At 43.8% G+C, this 14,299-nt stretch overlaps 1 protein-coding gene across 3 annotated transcripts in view; it reads left to right on the forward strand.

The window, feature by feature from the left end:
• The first annotated feature begins 1,096 nt into the window (after positions 1-1,096).
• abl2 (c-abl oncogene 2, non-receptor tyrosine kinase) overlaps positions 1,097-14,299 on the forward strand; it is a 46,342-nt gene continuing 33,139 nt past the window's right edge. Inside the window, exon 1 of one of the 3 annotated variants that reach the window (XM_079506838.1) lies at positions 1,097-2,200. In XM_079506838.1, the coding sequence (XP_079362964.1) occupies positions 1,999-2,200 (202 nt within the window). In that variant the 5' untranslated portion in view covers positions 1,097-1,998. The remainder of the gene's footprint in view (positions 2,201-14,299) is intronic. The other 2 variants (XM_079506840.1, XM_079506837.1) reach the window with 2 other exon arrangements.

Raw genomic sequence — 14,299 nt, forward strand, 5'->3', positions numbered from 1 at the left:
TGATATTCAGAGATATCGTGATACAGTAAATGCATATTCTATGATTTACCTTAATTTATACTTTTGCAGAACGTTTCATTAGCCAACAATACGTATTTTGGTCTAAATGTTCTGTTACTCTTTTAGTTTGTTACCTTGTAGGTGGTTGTACTGTTAAGTAACTTGAACAATTACCCTAAAAACTGCATGAAATAATATTGTGGATTAGTGATATCATGTATTGTGATAAAATATCGTGATTATGTTTTTCCATATCGCCCACCCCTAATTGCAATCTACATTTTTCATGTTTATTCAGATATAGTTTCTTCTAGAACAATATTTCAGTATCAATGTATGTCCAGTGAGTGCAGATGTGTAGATATATTTTGGATTAGACCAGTATTGTATCTTTTCCAGCTCACTGCTTAAATACTATTGATTGAAACCTGATCAGTGAAAGAATGTATAGTGTCACTAATTTAGACATTGGATACACAGCATAAATGTTTTGTAGTTTAAAGCACATTGGGGAGGATCTACAAGCCAATGGAAGGTGAAATTACCTACCTCACCAGTTGCATTTGTACAAGACAAATTCATTTCACAATCAGTATTACCAATTTCCAATGGGAGATTCAATAAATGTGTGATGTATTTATTCTAATAGAGAATGGAATACATAATAGGCAAGTGTTTTTTTACTTTCCGAATTGTGCATTTCATTCAGTATGAGAATTCTCTACTCATGTATAACCACAAGGTGGCACTGTATCACAAGTTTTTACTTTCCTTAGATCTCACTTGACCACATAGGTTTACTAAAGGCCGCTTAAAGCAATACTATAACTTTTTCTTAATGAATATGAGTATGTTTATAGTAACTTGTACAATTGGGGTGGTTGTATTTTATTCTCCTGTTCTATTGAGACATTTAGATATAGTCTCAAAGGTCATGTGTCATCTATAGACATGATATCTGATATGAATTTTGACCTGTTCAACTTGTCCGCATACAGGAAACCTGTATGCCTATCTAGTAGTTGAAGAGTTGAATGAGACATGGAAAAACATTGTGTGGACAAGGCGTCCCTGCACACTGCACGCGTTTTCGGATTTTTATCGGTGTTTTTCCGTCGGTTTTTCGAAAAACGCGTCCAGTGTGCAACCACCTACGTTCATTTTTAGTTTTTATTGTATGATATAATTGTACGTTTTGCCTAATTACATTTTTGAATGCAGGACTTAATTCTAACAGTCTGAGCTCACAAGTTCAGCACCTGAAACATGACTTAAGTACGAGCGTCATGTGAACTAATAGAAATTATATGATTCTGTACAATAAGCATCAATCAAATCAATTTCACAGATCACTTCTAGACAATAACTTAGAGCATTTCTATGGCTCTGGAACATGCAAACGTAACGGCCGAGTAACGGTTCCATTTGGTTCCATTTTGCACACCGTCAGAGTTCATGAACTGAGGATGTCACGGTGTGTAGTAGTAGGGCTGTTCAGAGCCGCTGCCCACTGGGGTTGTTGGGTTGAGGAGGTGACCGTCCTGTCCGGGGATCACACCGAACCCCCTCCTCCTTCTCCTCCGTTGAAACCAAACACATCTCGTTCTATTCTGCGGTAAAGATGGCGGCGTCTGAGGGGGCGCGCAGTGGCCGGAGAACGGCCAAACGATCCTGAAACGGTCTGGATTTCACTGAATCTCGGACGTCGGGTAACACATCAGTGACCTTGCGATCCACCGGGGCGTTGGAGTACAGCGGATTGTTGACATACGCCGGGGTTTTGGATTTATTGTTTGCGGCAGGGTGGGTGGGTTTCACTGATAACTGCTAACGCTAGCCGAGTGACTAGCTAGCGAGCTAACACAGGCTAGCAGCTAGAGGGGGTTGAGGAGGAACACTATTCGGAACAGGCCGCTCCAGTTGGGGGATGTGAGCCAACGGTGCGCAGGGGGGGTTTGCTCGCTTTAGTCCCGATCGTCGGTACCACAAACTGCGGGGATGGGACAACAGGTAGGCCGTGTCGGGGAGGGCACATCGACCGGACTGCAACCGCCACAGCCGCACCAAGTAAAGGGGAACCGGGGCAGCAACGCCGGGAGGAGACCCCGGGAAGGCAGCATGACCACCGGGACACCACCGGGTAGGACTGCAGCAGTGAACGTGCCCGACCCAGGGATCAACATATTCACACAACATTCAGGTATGGATATGACACATTATAAAGAGGGCTGTGGTGATGAGAACTAGAAGGGGGTCGTTTACAGTGTGACTGATTTGTATGCGGTTCCTAGTCGAGTGACTAGGACGCGTTATAGGAAATGGCAATGCCAACCAACCTTTCCATCCATGCCTCATCCACTTGTCATCAACTTCAGTACTGGGCTATTTGCAAGTTACAGACAAAGGCATTTGACCACCGTTATGACCACGACCACCTCAGGTTTACTGTGTGTTCTACGTGTGAGTGTGTTATTCCATGTGATCTGATCAGCCCTGAGAGATAAATAGAAACTGTTTGATAATGTATAGGAAGAAACAGTCACCTGAGGACAGCTGTATCCTGCCTAAAGGGCATGTCTCTGAGTTAATGCATGATAGCTGGTTTAAGATCACTTTTAAGGCCCCTCTTTGTGGTACTTCGCCTGGTAAACAATGATCGTTGCCACTGGGGATTGAGTAGCAATTCCACTCCATTAACTCACTATAGCAGCTACAACAGGCTCGCATTACTACAACGAGTGGTTTTCACATGCTCACTTACAGCTGCTGCCTGATAATGTCCTAAATGACTGGTTCACTGCACCCTTTGATTCTATAGGGACCTTGTGATCTTTCAATTTCTAAGTTAAAAGGAGAGTATTACCAACATCTTATCAAGTCTAAAGACAAAGTGTTCACAATTGTCTCAGAGCAGATCTATAGTTCTGTGTTGTTGTGGAGTGAATCTGGTTTTACAGAAATATTCCACACTAAATTGTTCCATTAAGAAAATTAGAGCACCAGGTTAGAGTTGGATGCAGGATGCAGGCTATTTGCATCACTGAGCATCTATCACTCTCATCTCACGTTCTTCAGTCTGAACCCTGGCTGCAGACGAATGGTCATCTCATCTGTGAACCGTGAAGAATAGTATAGAATAGATGCATCTACATGGCATGCACAGAAGCATGGAGAAGAGGCCCTAGCTTTAAATTCTTCACGCTCTGAATAGACTGATCCCTTCCTCCCAACTCTCTCTCGATCATCCCACTGCCCTGAGGCACAGTCACTCTAAAAGTTTAAGCCAACTCTGGAATCAGCACTGTCATGTGGATGACAGGATGTCAGTGTTCCTCCACTGGGTGACATGTCTGACTGTCACATATCCTCTGGGAAGACATGTGTTAAGCTTTCTCTCTGTGGGTTAATGATATGGCCATTCTCTGCCTTAAGTTTGTGTGACTGGGAGCATTGTTTTGGGCTGTCCTGTCTGTCTGTCTTTCTGTCCAACTGCACTGGGTCCTGTCCTCCTCCTAGTTGGCTGCATTGTTCAAATCTGCCTTGTTCCCTTCCAGTAGGTAGGGAAATCCTACCGGCTAGGCGGCTACCGCACATTGAAGAGAACAAGGAGGAATGGGAAGGGTTACAGGAATCTAGAACTGAGTGCATTTGAAGCGCCTGACTGTCACATCCTCAGTCCTCACAGCAAAGTTCCTGGCCTGTAAGCACATACACAGGCAGACAGAGCTGCAAAATACAGCAGCACTTACTGTCTACACTTCACTTTTCTCTCTGCTGTCCAGGCCGGAGTAGCCCTTTTTGTAGCAGCCTGGGTGCAGTCAGTCACTCTGCAGAGAGACACTGCTACTTCTCAATGCACACAATGATGGGAACAATGACGCTTAAGTGAGGAACATTGAGATTGTGCACTCAGTCTACTGCTGTCCATTAAAGAACCCATTTTATAGGAGAATCTTTATAGCAATAATGACACAGCATTTCATTGCAGTTTTAGGTTGGTAAAAGCTGATGATGCAGGTCTTGAGTGGTTCTTTTTATGAGTTCATTTTAATCATTTCAGTTGAATTTGGCACCAAGCTTTGGACTCAGCTCTTCACATCATTGGGTCTTGTCAGGGATAAAGTTGTGATCTGGCTAATGGAATGATGTTGTCGTTTGAACACTAAGGCGATTTATCGCCTTTTTTGCCAGGGAAAGGCTGATTACCTCTGTCTTTACCACAAACGGACACACATTTAATCTTTAGCCTAATCCTGCTTTATATAGTATTTAGTAATGGACTGCACACTACACCCTTCCTAGGTTTCCAAGCCAGTGTAATGAATAATTATTCGGTTCTGCACAATCTGCATTACACTGTAATGCAGAACTGAAGAATTATTCATTATTATTTGGTAAAACATGTCTTTCTGTGTGGCCTATTTCTCTGTGTGACAGAGAGGGTAACTTGGTATTATGTGATTTTTGTGCACATATTGATATTTCTTTGTAACATAGGAAACAAAAGGCTATGTATCGACAGCAGGTCGCTGGCTTCATGGCCCCCATAATCTCCCCCCCACCCCCCAGGTGTTGAGTGTCAGACCATAACCTCAAGGCAAGGTGAGCCAGCTGCCGCCTCTGCTCAAGCCACGCCACCCTGCTGTTTTTCTAGGATACATGAGGTGTTGGCAGCGCGTGATTTCTTTCTACGTACGCTTTAACACATAGACCCGCCACATAGGTGACGCCCCGCGCGTCTGATTGGCCAGAGCTCGTTGTTGTCGATGTCAGAAACAGTCAGAGATGGCGGCGCCCTGTGACAGATGATGACAGGCGATAGGCGTAGTATTCTAAAGGCACAGATGACGCTCCATAAATAAAGTGTTTGTGGTGATTAGCGTGTGTCCGTATTTACTAATATTGTTTACGCGGTTTGCTTTGATTGAATTGTGATTTGATCACAATGTTGGGTGTTCTAATAAATACAGTGTGTCCGTATTCGGTCTAATACTACAAAGGATAAAGCTGACGGGAATAGTATAACAAAGTCACTTTTTACAGTACAATAATGTTTCATGTTTATGTTTACATCTCTAGCGTGCTTTCTTATGGATACTGTTATTGACTTTGTCATTAAGACTCATAACATAAGTTCACCGTCATGAATCATGTCATGATTATGATTGTCATGCGGCGACGATGTTAGGGTTTTCTAATAAATAGGCTACAGTGTTTGTTTGTGTTTTATCGGGGACGGTGACAGATCAATGTTGGCGTTTTAATATTATTATCGCTAAATCGCTAACGTTTTAATATTATTATCGCTAAGCTTCTCCCTACTTCTCTCCCTACTTCCTCTACTCTTCTTCTGACAGCAGCAGCATAGCTAGCCAATAAGAGGGTTCGCGGCCAATCAGAGGCAGGCGGGCCGCGCGGGGCGTCACCAAGGGCGGGTCTATGTCTTAAAGCGTACGTAGAAAAAAATCACGTGTTGGCAGCCATCTCATGTCCTGATTCAAGGAAGACTGGCAGACACCTCTGGAAGAAGTATTGGTTGAAGTGCAGTGCAGCAGTTGAAGCAATGGCAACAATTTATCGACAGGACCTTCAGCCACATCATGATTTCAGACCACCCCCACCACCCCTGGTCCCTGTCACTGCAGTTAATCGGATACAAACACTGCAGTGGGGGCAGACCTTCAACTGATCTTCAACTTGTGTGTGAATCTGCTGGAGAAAAGGCATTCTCGTCATTTTAGTTTCTATTGGTTTCCTCATGATAATACAGACATGATAATGACTCAGACTGATAATGTCCATACTGGGAGAGCAGCTTTAATCAGCCGAAGTTTAGCCAGTCTCTGATTACTGTATTATTTTAGTGTGGTCAATGTGGTGACTTGACTTCTACAGCACCCCCAATCCTCTGGAGGTTCCTGTATAATCCTGTGGATGTCTTGATGAAGCGATTTAGCCTATCTATACTTATAAGATCATAGACATTGGGACAGATAAGGATCATAGAGTATTTGCTGGCAGCAGTGTAGGTATAAACGTGCAGCCTGCTGAAGCTCAGTAAAAGCTGCCCAGGAGAGAGTGGAGATGACCGTATCCAGGATCCAAGGGCTGTAAGCTGATTTGCATCAGGGGTGAAATGAGATTAGAGACAAATCCACTTTTCTCTATAGGCTATATGGTGCAAAAGCACCCACAACTAGGATAAGGCACACAGCTGCACTTTCTTTGGGCAAATGGGAGTTTTAGAAGCTGTGGTGGTCACGGATGAGACTTTAACAAGCTTAAGAAGTTGATATCCAAGCACAATGAATATCATTACGGAAGTAGTTGGCCACTCCTATTGGCTGGAGGTTACCACTAGGAGGAGCCATGGGCACACCTCCTCTTGGTGAAACTGTGTTGAAATGAATGGGAAATGACAAGAAATCAATGGACATGGCACAGATTGTGAATAAGAATTTCCCCCACTTACTTTATATAAGCATAATGAGAGTATGAGGGCCACAATTAATTCTGCCTGTGTGTCTATGTATGTATTAATCTGTGCTTCTTGGCCTGCTTGTCACTGTCACATGAACATAGTTAAACATGTTTTATGTCTGAAGATTTCATGTAGCTGTGTGTTCTCTGTAATGGTTGCATGTTTAATAATTTATGTCTCTGTACTGTGGCTTCAGTGTCAGCCAAGCCTCCACTACCACTGACTGCCAAACCTATCTAGACTGCGACCCCAGGCAAAATCTCTGCTATTAGTCTCATAACTTGCACACTGACTGACTATCACCTTCACTTTAGCCCTGAACATCATCTCATCTGCATACCTATGCTTTGGATACCTGCCATTGAACACCAGATAAAGCCACATATTGTTTAGAAAGAGATGTACCCAATGTCAGATTGGACTGCAAAAAGCAGTTTCCCATTATTGCCACACACAGGAAACATGATCTACCCAGTAAGCAGAAATAGGCTAAGATTTGCCTAGTGACAAAAATGAATTATGTTTATACAGAAGTGAGAAAATTAATCACCGGAGGCTAGCTAGGGTGACCAACCCTCTTAATAAGGAAGCCTTCAGGATAGTACACAACTGTTTTAAATCGGAATTATGCCTTGGAGATTGAACTCAGACTTTTGACCACAACCCCCAGCTCCAACCCTAGCCTCAGCATATGCCACCAGTTCACCCTATTCAGCTCCCAAACCACAATCCTCTGTTCTCCTTTGCGAGCCCCTGGCTCTCCACAGCTCATATAATTTAATCCTGAAGATTAATCGGCACACAGAGGTAGTGAATGATTGGTATCTATCCCATGCTGACTGTGTAGATGACGAAATCGTCCATGTCAGGCTGACCACCAACGTTACTGTCCAGCCAACACAGTGCTTTCAATCAGTCTGTCAATAGAGAGATTATGTGTGATTTTTGTGTATGTACAGTAGAAGGGTTGCACTGTCTGTGTTGAATGATGCAGCAGTTGGAAAATGAGATTTGGGTGGGGTGGTGTGTGCCAAGCCTGTTTAGTGTGGATTTGTTTCAAGGACCAGTCCTCATCTGCAGCCATTATCACTGCTGCTTATCTGCTGGGTTGCAGGCTGGTGGAGACTTGGCCCAAACATGCACCCACATAAACAGATAAGCAGCAGAGAGAGAGAGAGGGGAGGGGGGGAGGAAGAGAGAGATGCACACATGCACCTAGTACACACACCCCTTTTCCTTTTCTCTGTTCTCTCTCTCTCTTAATCACATAAAGCATCGCCATTCTCAACATATTAGGTGAACATTCTGTGAAAGTAAGGGATCTACAAGCTCACAACGCATCACAAATACCAAGTATAGACCCCCAGGGGACACTCGTCAACAAAGTAACCTTAAAGTGGTTATGGCCAAAGTAAACCTTTGTCGACCAACCACAGTGAGGTCCATAGTGGCAAGCATTGACAAGCAATGGTAAAAATACCACTTCTCTGACGCATGATTCTAAACTACGTCCGTCACTAGACACAACGCAGTAAATGCACCACCTGCCTCTGATTGGCCTACCATCACTGCCTGTCTTACCCAAACCCCCAGAAAGACTGGCCAAAACTGAAGCTGCGAGACGTAGTGGCCTTTAGTTCTATGGTCTTACCAGACTTTCCTCCGAGGTCGACAGCTATGGTGGATAGTCTGGTGACACTGATTCCATTTTCTCCGTGGTGGGAAATCATACAAGGACGGTATAATACAAGGGACAGAGAATGACGGCTTGGCACTTGCGACAGATGACGCTTCAGTCAGAATGCAGCCTTGTAACTTTTATTTTTTGTAGAAGTGGCAAACTAATGCCGTTTGCTTTGCTTAATATGATTTGGGTGTGTTCTAAATAAAGTTTGTGTTTATTATCGTGTATTTATCTAATTATAGTAAACTAATACTATTATACTAAAAAGGATAAAGATGAAGGGAAAAGAGACCCTTTTATAGTTTACACATACAAATAAATTACATTAATCAGTGCTGCAGATCAAACAGCAGTGACAAATTAAGAACGTTGTGCAAAATGTATCAGGTCTCTGAGACCCGATGAAGACCCGAGGCTGGCAAGGCAGGCGGGGCGTTACCGTGGGCGGGTCTTTGTCTAGAGACGGACGTAGTTTAGAATCATGCTTCTCTGACGGAGAGATCTCGCTGCGCCAGTGGGTCACCTCATTTGCACAACACCCGTATTAGTTCTCGGAAATGCTGCAAACGAAATTGACCAGAGACAGGCAACGATCAAGTGCTGATTACTTTTTCAAATTGGGTTCCCCCCCCCCCATCTCTTCTGTGACTGTGAGGTCTAAATATAGCTGAAAATAGCGCACACACACACACACCAACCAGTCTATACCCCAGCACCCCAAATGAGAGATGCCTTTGTAGAGATGTATATCTTAAGTGCTGCTCTTCCTGGGGAAATCTGAACTGTCCCTACTAGTCCCCTACATTGTAATCACCCTCCAGTTGGCCAGTGGGTCAGAGGACCTCCGATCCAGTGGCACTCGGCTGGGGACAGCAGTAGCATTTCAAGTACATAACGCTTGACTTCCTGCATGCTATTGTTAATTTGTGGATTGATTTGTTTGATGATTGGTCGACCTGAGTTCCTATTGTTGAGTTATCTCCTGTTGCTGTTGTTGAGATTTAAATTTGTGAGTGAGATGAAGAGGACCTGAGGGGGCTCTGGAATAGCTATAATGTTGCGTTCACACGGGTAGAAGTGAAGCACTCGTTTCTACATCACTCCGGGCAGAAGAACGCAGAGGCGGAGGCACAGGGGGCACCTCTGCGTTCTTCTGCCACTTTTTCCATACGGTTGTCACGTTTTTTCCTTTTACTTTATTTATTTATTTTTCCTTTTACTTTATACATGATATAAACAAGCCTTTATAGTGCTTTTTCTGGTTTTACCTGTATCCTCGTAGCAGTTTTTGTATTGACATATTTACAGGCGCAAAGACGCAGTCTACCATGCATTGTCAATGGAAGCCAGCGACGTGAAGCTACAAAGCAAATCCCACGCTTGTAGATGCTGCAAAAGCTACAACCGCTACAAATACACTGTGTAGCTTTGCATCTTTGAATATTTTGCATCTGCCCCTGTTAATGCACCATAAGACAACTCACTTGTAGTGGGAAATAGTGAGGGGGGAGCCTTCCTCAGTCCCCAGTTTTTGGGTTCTTTGCCTTCTTTGCCACATTTTTTATATATAACTGAGTATTATTGAGTAATGCACATTTGTGCACAAAACAAAGCATTGCATTGGGGGTTTACTGCAGCGCTTACTATAGAGCGTCGCAGTCCAGCCCCGCGAGAGACCCGGAAAAGAACTCCCTTCCTTATAGACTTTTCAAAAAGTATTTATTTAAGGACGTTTACGCCGCGGACAAAGCCAACTCGAGTTGTGACAAATCATGACAATAAACACAATGTTTTAGGCTGATCAAAAAATTAGAAAGAAGAAAAAAAAGGCAGGATACAACACTTTTTGTTTTGTTTTTCTTCTTACAAATTATTTGATCGACCAAAAACATTGTGTTTATTGTCATGATTTATCACAACTCGAGTTGGCTTTGTCCGCGGCGTAAACATCTTTTACTTTTTGAAAAGTCTGAGGAAAATTAAGGGGGAATTATTTTCCGGGTCTCTCGTGTCTCGTCGTCATGAAAGGGGGCGGGACTGCAACGCTCTATAGAAGCTGTGAAAGGAGCTGACAGACCCTTCCTTTTTATTATATTAGTTTTATTGTTATTTATAGTCAAGACAGACATAAAACAAGACATATGAGGGGCATGTCATGTGGTCTAACTGCACAGCCTTTGTGATCTACTGGCAGATTGTGATCTACTTTTGAGCACCCCTCCGTGAGGGAATTTCAGTACAAAATAAGGATAGCTGTCGTATAGAGCGATACAAAGGCAAAAAAAGCAATATGAACAATTATCTAACGTCACGTGTGTGCATGCGTACAGACTAGGGCTGGGTGCAATAACCGCAATATCGCCATACCGCCGGTATACAACGCATACCGCGGTATCGGGTTCGTTACCACCGTTCTGGCGCCCTAGGTTCTAACCCTAACCCTAGTTCTAACCCTAACCCTGGGTTCTAGGCCTAAGTGCATATGGTTGATATGAAATAAAGTGTATCATAATAAACAGTGAGGCTCAGTCAGTCTAATCATATTTTGGGTGGGTGCGGTAATTATCGCCATACCGGCGGTATGGGGGCCGACAATAACCGCGGTAATAAAAATCCCATACCGCCCCAGCCCTAGTACAGACAGGCACACAACCAACCTACCATAGCCCATCCTTTTGACATCATCCTGGTTGTTTGCAGTCTTGTAGCTTTATGAATGATTTGTGGGGAAGATCAGCAGTGACGCTGACAGTGAACATAGTCATATTGGCATCACCTTTCCACACTTTTTAGTGCTCTACTATTTCACATCTGTCTGCTGTACAGGAACAATAGTCCTTCATTATTTTTGGAGATTGAGCAGAAATACCAACCTGTCAGCTGCTGAGCGTCACAGTCTTACAACATTTTCCACATAAGGTGGCTGACAATATTGAGTGAGTTTTCAAAACGACAACTATGAGAAAAAGCAGAGTCAAGCCTCTCTGAGATGTGTCTAAGCTCTGCATTGAGTGTACATTAAGAGGCTATGCGTTAGGCTTTAGCTTGACAGGCCATATTGCCGGCTGGCCCCGAGGTGTGATGCAAACCACAGCGGAAGAAAAGGAAGTTCCTCCAAGCCATCACAGGCCACTCTGCATCCTCTCCACTGTCACATAAAGCAGCACTTAGCCATGCTGCCTGGAGGGAGGCACTTATATCCCATTATTAACCCATAACGGGCCCTAAGAGGGCTGGGCAGCGCTGTGCTGGGCTGGCCAAGCGGTGGGTTGGGCCTCCATTCATCTCCATTCCCCTTGATGATCCGTTGGCCCTCAGGCCCATACTGGCCATTGTCCACTCCCTAATTGGTGAACATCGACTCCAGCAACAGACAGACTGGCTATATTGACAAGAAATGACTAGACATCCACTGCGTGTGTGTGTGATTACTCAATGGAAATGTATGTATGTACATTCACTGCGTGCGTGCGTGATTACTCAATGGAAAGGTGTGAGAGTCAGGATAGACTCAGGTTCTGGACATGAGGGGGAGGAAGTAGCAAGTGTGTACATGTATCTACAGGGGTGTAGTCGTAAGGTTACAATAGGAATGGGCAACCTTTTCGGGCTGACCCAAAAAATAATATTATATATTCGATGGCCCGAAATTCGAACATGATCTTTTTTTAATTTAAAGTAGCTGATCTACAAACCCATAACGCATAGCAGCATGACATGTTGAGAGCTGTTAGATCTGCCCTTCAAAGCCATGTGCTTGATGAGTGCCATGATTCATGAATTACTGACTGACTCATTATTTAATCGCCACCCCCCATATAATTTTGAATAAAACGATAAGAAAAAAGTAAGTTTAATGTTGTCATTTTGGTTTTTCTAATCAACTGCATTGATCACCTCAATAGCCCAATCTGTTAATACCTGGTAAAGCAATCAAAGATAGGTGTTGTTTTCCCACCCCTGCTATACAGTATGTGACTGTGTCTATCCCTGGACTGAACAGTGAACAGACAGGCTACATTGTAATAGTATTGACTTGATGGTGAAAACAAAGCCCTAAAGAACAAGAGAAGCCATCCTCAGACCTCATCCAATCTACACACTTGATGTGGCATCAATGAAGCTATTGTCCTGTGTCCTGTTTTCATCAACAGCTGGCTCCTCCTTCCATCACTCAGTCTCTCTCTACTTCTGCCATGGCAAGTTTATAGACTGCTCCTCGTGGGGCTGAAGCACAGAGTGCTAGCTACTGGATGGATGTACTACATGCGTGTTTGTCTCAAAAGTGTACCAGTCACTGTATAACCACCTCTAGGCAAAGTGACCATAAGTGAGTATGAACAGTCGGCACAACTAGGAAATACCTGGTGAAGTCAAAGTGAAACTGATATAGAGTGTGAAAGTTGGACCATAATTGAAGGATGGGCAGTAGATTAATGCCAGACAAGTTTTTTCAGTAGAGTCACATCATGTTATCATCCCCATATATCTTTTCGTCCCAAACAAATGCCATATGATGGCAACAGCCTGTATTGGTGAGGTGATTGCCACAGCAAAGGTTAAAAACTAGAAGAACTAAAATTCCGCCGCCCTTCGGGCGGCTCATCCTAGAGTTACGTAGCGGCGCAATATGGGGAGAAGGAAATTGCGGGAGTTGACAGACTCCACTTCATGTTTCAACTGTGTGTTTATACCCAGTATTGTGTAGAAACGGATGGGTTATTAATTATTATTATGTGTTGTTGCGCGCATACACACACACACTCACTCACTCACTCACTCACTCACTCACTCACTCACACACACACACACTGACTGACTGACTGACTGACTGACTGACTGACTGACTGACTGGCCAATTGAAGTCTTCCATGGGCCGCGATGTGAAACGAAAATCCTCCACGGTGTACTGTGAAGAACGCAGCTGCTTTAGCTGCGTTCACCAAGCGTAGTGTAGTTGTGTGGCGTTTGCCGTGCGATAGGCGAGAGATGTGTGTGTCGGGTTGTGGCCGGCGTGTTGTTGCTGGCGGTGGCCGTCATGGGTCCTTATTACTGTAGTCTAGTCAACACGACGTGGTGGTGTGGTCGCCGGGCCGGCACAGCAGCCAGAGGGGGAGGGGGCGGAGTTAAGATGAAAAAAAAAACAGTTTCCCATCATGCACCTGTGCACAGTGATGCTCAACAGCGCCACTTTGTCACATGTTGGTACCACAGAGTCAGACAGACAGACAGACAGACACAGATAGAGACAGACATTACTGGTCATTGGAGTGGCTTCACCACTAAATGCAAACAAATGTGAATTTTCCTATTCCTATTCCAAGTTGTGAGCTTGCAGATCAGCTATTTTCAGTACGCGACACGTCGTACGACGAAGCATAAGTCAGGCTTCACTTTGTTTTTAGCCGAGCCGAAAAATAAACATTTAATGTAAGGGACAGTGGGTCGGGACACTGTATTGATAATCTATTAGCTTTTTTTATGTTATGTTAAATCAAACAACAGGTTTACCTCAGTGTTTGGGACATGTTCTGTGTCTGTGTCAATGTGAGTGAGCACGCAGCCACGCACATCATAGAGCTGTGAGCTGCGTGCACCAGATAAATGCACGGCAGAGAAAGATGACATTAATTTGGTGTGTTGGACTCAAGTTTATTATGCTTTAGCAGGATCGTGCTGTACTTTTGGCACCGTCCAGTGCTTTAATGAGCAAGATCCCTAATTTAAGTGAAAATCGATTTTCCGATTTTAATTTGAGTGGTGCAACCACTCTTATAACCAGCAATGTCCGTCCGTCCCTATGTCCGTAATTCCGTATGTATGTTTAGGGTACCAAGAGTGGGCGCTGTTGCACCACTTACTTCAGACATCAAAATCTGATTACTTACCCAGCCCTACCCAACATAAAAATGTAGTATTTTTATTTAAAATGTTCCAACTTGTTGACCCTTTTGAAAGCTTCCCAAGAAAACATTGATTTTGATTGAATATTTTATTAGACAATAAGAAAAATGCAAACAGCACAATGTACAATGTCAGGCATTTTGGTCCAAAGGGATTTCCGAAGAAAGACCTTGTGGTCTTGTTTCCATTCGGGTCCCATGCACTCACACACATATAGTCATGAACAAGAA

This window comes from Electrona antarctica (assembly GCF_951216825.1).
Source record: "Electrona antarctica genome assembly, chromosome: 7".
NCBI classification, from domain to species: Eukaryota; Metazoa; Chordata; class Actinopteri; order Myctophiformes; family Myctophidae; genus Electrona; species Electrona antarctica.